The sequence below is a fragment of the Schistocerca nitens genome, chromosome 2 (assembly GCF_023898315.1).
Source record: "Schistocerca nitens isolate TAMUIC-IGC-003100 chromosome 2, iqSchNite1.1, whole genome shotgun sequence".
Lineage (NCBI taxonomy): Eukaryota > Metazoa > Arthropoda > Insecta > Orthoptera > Acrididae > Schistocerca > Schistocerca nitens.
In genome coordinates this window covers 598,822,998-598,833,285 of record NC_064615.1, presented here as the reverse complement: position 1 = coordinate 598,833,285, position 10,288 = coordinate 598,822,998, and the positions used below count along the sequence as shown (strand labels likewise).

At 36.1% G+C, this 10,288-nt stretch overlaps 1 protein-coding gene across 1 annotated transcript; it reads right to left on the bottom strand.

Moving 5' to 3' along the window:
• Positions 1-2,583: 2,583 nt before the first annotated feature.
• Positions 2,584-6,395, bottom strand: LOC126236675 (ruvB-like helicase 1). The gene has a single exon (XM_049946159.1). It carries the CDS (start codon positions 6,256-6,258, stop codon positions 4,888-4,890), a length of 1,371 nt encoding a protein of 456 aa, XP_049802116.1. The 5' UTR covers positions 6,259-6,395; the 3' UTR covers positions 2,584-4,887.
• Positions 6,396-10,288: the final 3,893 nt, after the last annotated feature.

The following is a 10,288-nucleotide window of genomic DNA, read 5'->3' as shown; positions in this document are numbered from 1 at the left end:
TGTTATTCCATCTGTTTCTTAAGCAAGCTGGAAAGGGAATGAGACTGTAGTTCTGTTAGAGACTTCAAATGACTTGGACCAGCAGTTGAACAGCATGTTTAGTGTCTTGAAAAAGAGGTAGTAAAATGAAAGTTAACAAAAGTAAAACGACAGCAATGGAATGTAGATATATTAAATCAGTCTGTGCTGAGGAAATGCTCGCTGATAGTAACAGAAGTGTTTTGATTTTTGAGAAGAAAAATAAATGACAATGGAAGAAGTAGAGACAGTAGAAAATGTAGATGGGCTATAGCAAGGAAAGCTTTTCTGTAGAGAGAGGGAAAAAAGTAAAGAGAGCTACATCAAAACCATTTCAAACTGACAATTTCCACTACAACAGGGGCTCAATAAAAGGTGCACCGTGTCTTGCAAAATGGTATGTTGGGGCTCCATAGTCACTGACAATATGTTTATGCACAACTAGTGCTTATTTACAAATTATTTTAAGCTCATGCTGTTCCACTTCACTGGTTTGGAGAAAACTGAAACTCACATATAGTATTTTGGTCCATCAGGTCTTTACTGAGTAGTGATATACAGTGTGCAGCTTTGATCGGTCTTCTCGTAGTGGTCTCTCTTCTGTGTGGTGAGAATTCTGAAACATTTGTCACCTCTCCCCATGTTTAAAATGTACATAAAATTTGCATTTTGTCCATCCGAGAGTCTTAGCAGCAACACCAAATCAGTTTAAAATTCAGATGAGTAAGCTACATGATTTCAAAGGCTTTTTCAGTGCCAAGCAATTTATGACATTTACGACCTGGTATGAAGATCACATTGGTTTTCACAACATCAGTGATCGGGAAGTTCATTTAGGGCACCATGGATAAGACAGGTATTCAAATTATTTGGATTACATACTAATATCCTGCTGCAAAGAGTTGTTAGATATAAAATAGTACTCTTGGAGACAATATATTACCTGTGATTGTTTGCCATTCTGATAGTGATGTTCAAATTGATAAAATGAGGTCACATATCTCATAATATTATATAAACGAGACAGAATGAAATAAAAAGTTAACACCATCAGAATACAATAGAAAATAAATTACGAGGGAAGATTAGCAGAATGTGAAATAGAGGGAAAGTAGATGAAAAAAAAAAAGTTTGAATTTCTGTTCAAGCTACAGTTAAAGATAGGAATTGTGTAAAAAGAGTGTACAATTACGTTTTTCAGATACAGGTTGCAAATAATGCAGATATGGCATGTCATAACGACATAGAAATAAGTCTGGAAAGAGGACTAAGAATATGGAAACTGGAGAACAATGAAAGAGAAATATGAGAACAAAAATTCCAAGGGAAAAAAAATTCAAAACACAGCTGTAGTATGAAGGGCAGAGAAAGTATTGAATGACGTTGGAAGACTGGTGCAAAGAGGCCACATTGTGAAGTTTCACGTTACTCGGTTGACAGGAAGAAGAAATGGAAGTAGTGAGTATTTCTTAAGATATTACAGCTTGATTCACTGATTGGAAGAGAAACAGGAATGAATTAGTGCCAGATGATTAAAAAGTGGCAAGGAAAACATAAAGAACTCATAACTGTTGATAAGGACAGAACAATGGTACAGTATCATCTTGAAATTTAAATAATTCAGGAATAATTGCCCTTGTTAAAAAAAACTGGACTCTTATAATAATGACTGAATTCCAAAGCACACAATAAGTTAGCATGGAATTCTACAAAACAGCAAGAATGCAAAAGGGGTGGAGGCAAGGATGTAAAAAATTTGGAAAAAATGCACTTGGTTTATAATGGACAGAGCCATTTTGTCATTAACATTACAACATGGTAAAAAGGCAATACGTAGACTGAATTCCGTATTAGAAAACACATGGTAGAGATGCTTCACCAAATTTTGCTCCGTGTGAAATTACTAATATAGACGCCATAAACTTTATTTACGAGGGACATTTATTTCTGTTACTGCCACAAAAAATAATATTCTGGGGAAATTCCATAATCATTAATGAAAGGTATCCACTGAAAATTAGACATGTTGTACACTGCATTCTAATTACAGCCAAGCAGTTTCTTCATTCTTTTGTGTCAGTTGTTAGTAAGTAGTAGAACTTCTGAATATAATAACATAAAACTTGACTGTCACACAAAATAGGTCTCATTATATGACCATAAAAATATGTGACTACTAACCCAGTGATTTGAAGACATTCCCAGACAATGAAAATCATTCAAATCATCTTTACTGAACAGTTCCTTCTACTACATATAGGAATTTCTTAATGATATTGTTTGTTTCAGTTTAGTGGTTCAAATAAATATAAAGTTTAATGTAAACATACATACAAAGTACTCATGCAAATAACCAGCCATATATTCACTAAGTAAATGTGTTATTTTCCTAAATCTAATGACAGGTTACACATTTTAATGAGTGTAGTCTATAGAACTTAATAACTAACACAGCCTTAGTTATTTATGGCAAGTACTGTTATATTCCATCAATGAATTGGGGGGTAATATATTCACAGGAATACAAATACAGCAAAATTTAAAAAATATTTATCACTATAGAAGCTAAATACAGCATCAGAATAATGTTCACGGTTATGAACTGTAACGAATCAAGGTGGTTTTATTTGCATACTTCTATCATTAAGATTCTATCGCAGAGCCTTTGAGGCACTGCATTTCAGGCACACACTAAAATTTACTCTTTGGTGATATTCCTCATTGTTACCATACAGCTATCCAAAGAAATTGCTATAGTTGTGCAGTAAAGCAAAGGCACGAATAATGTGCTTCAACTTCAACCCTCCTGATGATATACTTCTACAGAATTTAACGGCAGTGATAACGTAACTGTTTGATCAAAGCCATGGTCGACTTCATAAAATAAAGACAATATCAAGCTGATGACTTGTTGATATACTTCCACATGTGAGAGACTGTACAACCAGTCTCTAACTGCAAAGACCCAAAGCAAACAAAACATGCAAAAATAATAAAATGAACATTTGATACACAAATATTAAAGGAGGAAATACCTATATGCACAAATTTTCTCTACTATCTGGGATTCTAGCTAAGCACTGGGGGAAAGAAAAGGGCTTCAGAAAAAATACCGTATCCACTTCATCTCCAAGATGAAATGTCAATAATGACCACTATATTTTGGTACCAAAATGAGTAATAGTAGTTCCTGGTACACCTACCACACTCCAAAGAAAAAATGCAAGTTGAACTTGCTGAATGTTCAAGCTGCTGTTCCAACAATTCTAGTTACTGTGTATGAAACACAAGGACAGATCCCAATTTGGGAGTTAATTCAAATGTGCCATGAAACAATGGTTGTGTTGATCGAAACTCACTGGATTTAGTTAGTACTATATGGTCTTAGAAACAAACAGAATACCAACAAAAACATCCAGAAAAGCACACTTATTACATGCAAGAATAACAATAAAGTACTACCACTCTTAAGTCATAAATACAACATTGGCTGTATCTAAATATGTTCTTTTTACCCAAATTTCTATTCTGAAGCCACATTGTGTTGATTGATAGCCAAACAAATTTAATTAATGTTGGTATCACAATCAATAATGTGTGGAATATGCCTACCACATTTTACTTCATCACACTTCTGAATTAATGAAAGACCTTGAATTATCATGCCATCTTTTTCTGCCCACCATCAAAGTGGATATTTCTTAGTCAATTACATGTTTCCAGAAATTAGCAAATAATTTTTTTTGTCTCCATTTGTATTTTTATTTTGCATCCTTTTACTTTGTTTTCAGTTAATCAGCAAAGGAGGAAGATACATAGTATAACTGTTTCCCACTGGTAAAGTTAATTTAGCAATATTAGACAGCAATACAAACAGCTAACAGTTCAATTTATTTGTGCAGTCTTGAAATATACATTCATTTTGTTTGTGAAACTAAAATAACATAAAAATCAAGCAGAAGTAGTATGAATAGCAGGCCTAATGCTGTTAGTGAATATCTTGAAATGTTGACCACCCTCCAGATGTAGCAGCAACAACAACTTGAAAAGAATAAAAACTTTTCATTTTTTATTTTTCAAAATATTCATTAGACTTCTTGGTACACAACTTGCAGACAGAGATAATAATGTATCTTTTACATATTTGAAAAGTAAAGGGGGGGGGGGGGGGGAACATATTTCAAACAATATACATCTGTGTTTAACAATATACTAACAATTTTACAGAAAGGGGACAATCCAAGTAATGAACATTTCTGGTGTGCTAATGTCATAATACAAACATAGTCCTGAAATTAATATGTTACATCAACTCCTATGCTTAATTAAACAAATAGTTAAATCATCCACACATTTGCTGCTTCTCTTCCGACGTGTACATACAGTACAGCCAAGCTATTGCAGATGATGTTAGTGACATACAGATACAACAGCAAACTGTGAGCTTGGTATTTCCTCAGTAAAGTGTTTCTAACTGAAACTAACATTTCACCACATCTAGTTCAAATACACAAGCAACATAAAAATGAACACACATTAAAGCAATTACACAAATATCTGATTAGCAGTGTACTATGTGAAAATTTCCATTTGTCCACCCTCATCCAACCATTTATTGGAAATGTGGCATTGCAGCAGAACACTTACATTAGGTATATTCACTGCAGACAGAACACAGTCCACTTCAAACCAATGTGATTGAAGCTGCAAGAGCTGTTTCAGTCACTTTCTTCTTTTTCATTCATAAAAGATCAAATTTCACATACATAACAGCACAGCATTATAGGTACAGTACTGTCCTGACAACAGATCTTTTTGTGAATTCTTTCTTTCTACTTACAGCTGTGTAGTGTATGGCATTTCTAAAATCTACTGCATGTACTTTTCTTTATTTTGGCTAAGAATTCTTGCCGAAGACTTTGCATCCAGAAATAACTCGGCCACTTCCTGAACATCGTCCTTTGTTAAAGTTGAGCGACCATTGACTTTTGCAGTCAGAGCTGCTGGAGTGAGGAGCTGAACAGCATATCTCAATGTAGTGCGAGTGCCCACATCACCAAGAAGAGACAACGCCTCCTCTTCAATCTGGAGTCCTTCAGTTGATGCCCTTAACTTCAATATTTGTACCATATCATCTCTTGAGTATGGAAGTGTCCTTATAATTAACAATCTATCAAGCAGATCCAATGGAATACCATGTGGTGATATAATGTCCTCTGTACCTCTAATCACGCACCGACCACGATTTGTAGCAAATATAACAATAGGGGCTATTGCACTTTCAAGAGCTCTATGCAAATATGTAAAAGTTTCTATATCAAGCATATGAACTTCGTCAATAAACAACACACCTGGCACAAGTTCAGCTACACCTTGATCTATATATTTGTTGACGACTTTGTTGATTTCTTTTCTCAGTTTATCAGTAATTTCTGTTTTTTTGGGCTTCATTAACTGCCCCATCATGGACAAAATATCTTGTCCACCTTGTGGCTTGGCGTTTGCTACATCCAAGTCATGAAGAGTAACGTCCTGTATTACCTCTTTCTTTTTGTGAACGTCACCTTTTGGCAATGGAACATATTCCTCAGCTTCTAGATCAAATTCGGTTGCGTAAGTGTCACTACGGCCCTGCCTCTTGACAGCACCGCTATTAGCTTCAATATATATTACATCGCCTGTTTCAACTTTGCCTTTCTGCAATGATTCGTATATCGAAGGGTCCAGTTTAAGCTGTTTTGTTCCCTTGGCAGTCTTAAGCCCAATTATGACATGGCTAATAGTTTTCCCGTAACCACCCAATGGGTTTTCAGTTTCAACAGGTGTAAGCTCTGTCACTTCACCTTCATATACTTCTTTCGTTTCCTTTATCCGTAATCCAATCGCTCTCCTGAAATTCTCCATTAACACTTCCGTTTTCTTAATTTCCGAACTAAACACTTCAGATCCTACCATTGGGCAGAATGGCACCTTACTTCCCAACTCTTGTGCTATAGCAAGCGCTATTGCAGTTTTTCCAGTTCCTGGCGGCCCAGCTAAAAGACAAGCTCGCCCGGCCATTTTCTTTGACCTAATCATATCTACGACTATACCAGCAGCTTCCCGTGCCATTTCTTGGCCAACTAATCCAGCAGCCATTGGAATTGCTTCACCATTTTCATTTAACCCGAGGCCTTTAATATGACTGTGTGCGGATATGCGCTGAGTTTTTGCGGTACTTTTCACCTCTTCTATCTTCATGTTGAGAATATCGTTTAAAACAAAGCGAGAAAGAAACTAGCACATAGACATTAAACTCTCATGTTTCCATAACAACACATTCAAAACCGACACTGCACTCGCACGCAATACCTGATATCGAGAGTACGCTGTTACCAGCAGTGTTACCAATGTCTAAAACACCCAACATACAATATTTTGTGTGAGCATTAGTTTTCATTATTTAAACCTGCTGTGATATTGAAATTTATATGCCACAGCAGAAAATTGTTGTATTTAAATAAAAAAGTCATTTGTAAGCAACAAATTACTATAGAAATGTATCACCCATAAATGTATTATCTAGAGGCGGCAAGGCAGCTGTGTCTTTAACATCCTTGACACGACTCTGCGACCTTTGCTATTAGGCATAACAGGCGTCTAAAGCTAGCGAAATGAGGGATACTCAACTACCAGACGTACCGATAGATGGCTCTAGCGCGTGCCGGCAAAAGATCTTATTGAGTGTTCGCCAAAAAATCACTGGTGTCCGCCATATCTAAATTTGGCAAATAACGAAGTGTCAAAACACGGATGAAAATGTTTTTCGTTCTGCGCCCTCATAAGTCTTTTATATTGGATGTTCTAGACATCTACACATCAACATAATGAAGTGTTTCTGATCTAGCGAGAAAAAACAGTGACAGTTCTGCTATGAAATTCCTAAATTCGAGTGTGTTTTGGAAGTTTGAGAAGCTGACCTATAAATCGTTTACTATTAATTTTATGAGTACTTATTTGCCCATATTCAAACACTATTTAAGATTCAATGGAGGTCAACAAATTACCTTACTTCCCAAAGCTTTTAACTACAGGTATAATTCGGAAAATCAAGTTTGGAAACAGTGAAGACGTCTCTTTTTTTTTTTTTTTAAAAAAAAAAAAAAAAAAAAAAAGGTGACATAGTTTGCTTAGGGGTATTTTTACTGACAACAGAAATTACAATTGAACTGTTAAAGTATTACTTACGTATAAACGGAAAAATTGTTATTTTTCTTTATCTGAAGTGATGCATATATGCTGACACTAATTGCAACATGCACTTATGAATGTGGCCCTCTCTTTGATCAGAAATGTAAATGCCATGATTTTATTAACGCCTGTACGTGGCATGGTGTATTTTAACTGAGCAATAAGGTAGAAGCACCAGTGTTTGACAGTGCTTCAGTCTTTGATACGAGACAAGAAATACATTTACATGAGACAAAAATAAAGGCCAACGTTAAGGCTCCTCTTAAATGCATGACTTGCATCATTTGGAGGTTAAGTCTAGTAATAATATGATACTGGACTGATCCATGATGATGTAGAAAGTGGAGGAACTTGTTGAAAATAACATCGATCACAGCTTTTAGTTTTAAGGTTGGGGTGTCTTAAAACTGTAATTTTCCAGTCTGACACCCAAACAATGACTAGTACCATGGTTTTATTTTAAAATTGAATTCAAAAATGTCAGTGAGCAAAGTTAATTACACTATGAATTACAACCATGGAATTTTATTTCTGTGAATCTTGGTTCCAGTTTATGACATGGTGTCAATCACGGGAATGACTGGTTGTCAGTATAGGGCCCAAGAAAAAAACAAACCTGAAAGCAAAAGCTGCAGAAGCTGGCCAGACAGGCACCCCAATGGCTGATACAATCTGTGTGAGACAAGGGTGACATTATATTGCAAATTTAGTGTAAAAAGTTCCATGTTGTCTGAATCTGTCCTATACTGACAGCACATTCTAGTCCAGTCGATTTTCTTCTCTGCAAAAGTACACTAGCCAATACCAGTGGCACAAAGGTAGTACCAAATTACAAACTATCCGGTAACAACAGAAGTATTGCTGGACAATGTACAGTAAATAATATGTAATAACCTGAAAAATTCAGAATTGGTTTGAAGAAATAGAACAGTATTTGGAAAGAGAGTAACATTTTGAAAATAACAAATGACGCAAGTAGAGTTTTCAGTTCTTATAAAAGCTCAAAGTCTGTGCAGCTAATGAAACATTCATTTTTCTATTTACATAACTTAGGCTATATGTTGTCCTGATAGTTTGTTGGCAAATGTCATACCTTCTTCTTGTTGTACCTTGTTCAATTGCTCAATGAAATGCCATCCAATAATGCCAGTTGGAGACTCAATTACAGATACTTCTGCTAGAGCATTTCTGGCTAACTTAATCACATGACACATGTCCAAGATACAATGAACATTGTATTTTTCCACAAGGAAAGTGGCTTTTAAAATCACCCTTGGAAAAATTTAAAGTACAGCCAAGTGAACATAAAGTGCTTATATTTACCTTGCAGCCATCACATGTAACACACCAAACCCTAATGCCAAAACTGTGCAGCCTCTCTAAAGCAGATTTTATCAGTGTGGCCTGATTATTTGCCTGTACAATGCTGATAAATAAATATGCAATTGGGCATTTAAATTTGCCTTTAATAGAGACAAGCATGAAAACCAGAGCCTCAGATGCCTCTATTACTTCTTTTGACTGAGGCACTTCCCCACCAAAGTCCATAAAACCTGTGTATCACTTACTTCCTTGGTCCCAAACTACTTGCTTCCTAATTGCCATACTGTCTACTGTTAGACATGAATCGCTGAACTGGTCCCTTACAATTGGGTTCAAATCAATGAACTTAAAAACATCTTTTAAGAGGCCAGGTTCACAGTCTACACTTGCCACCCATTTGGAAATCAATGATTTATGGGGCAGAGGCATTAATTTTTGCAGGTATGCATATGCTGCTGGTGAATAAAAGTGCACAGTCATCGCAAACATTTTCACATTTGTTGTGTATCTATTACCCTTTGACGAGAGAGAGTTGTTCACTAAATTGCACACTAATTTCACTTGTGTTACTTTCTGATGATTGAGGAAGTTATGTAACTTTTCAGGAAGATGCCCCTCCTCCTTCAATGAACTTATGATGTCATCCATGGAAAACACTTTCTTCTCTCTTCTTCGAAGTTTTTCACGGACGCACTTCAGTTTACGTTTTAATTCGTGCACAATGTCTGAGAAAAAATTGCAAATTTCGGTCGCCTTGTCTTCCATTCCTACTTTCGACTGCATACCACAATCAATTACTGAAGAAGCAACTGCACTCTGAAATAAATAAATAATTTCGTTATATATGATTGAAATAACTCAAGGCATGATGAAAAAATATTATAAGAAAACTTTGGGGGTGTGAAAACATCCTTATACTAACGTTTTAGACACAATTCGCAGCTTCTGCATTGGATAAATGGGTCATGCTTTCCACGCAAGAATTCTCATTGACAACATTCTCCACGCAATCAGTAGCTTCTACAGTGGGCAAATCGAGCACGGATTCCATGACAGAACGCTAAAAACAAAAATATGGACCTGTATTACAACTTTGCTTAGACCTATGTAGCCCATTTATGTCCGTACAAAATAAGTTCACAAAAGATAAAAGCACACACATAGCAAGGAATTTAATTAGCTACCTCAAATGGAGAAGCATCGTTGTCACTCAAAATCCTAACAACATGTCGTCGTGGCTGTTTATTTGGTGGCATCAAATGTGTAGGAAAGTCAAAAACTGATGGCACTGCTTCGGGTTTGAGACGTTAAATCCACGTTCCAGGGCTCAGTACGTAATCATCTTGTCGGAAATGGTTTCCGCAAAGAAAACTGTAAGACATAGGATTAAAACCTTTCCGCTTCACGGAAGTAATCCAGTTCTTCAGCAGCTCTGGGTGCTTTAGAGGAAACCTGTTCAAAACCATCTAATTAGCAAACGCACAAAGTCTGTATTGTATCAGTAGTCCTATTATCTGTGAAATGGTAAGTCACCTTCCTTACTCCATCGCTTCGTCCAATTGAAAGCGGAACAAGAAATTACCATTTCCATAATCCTTAGTTCCTTATACACCGTACAGACTACAGACCGAGAGAAACTTCTTGCCAAATTCGAATATGGCGGGCAATACAGACGACAGTAATCAGCTGGTAGAGCCATCTATCGGTAGGTCTGGTA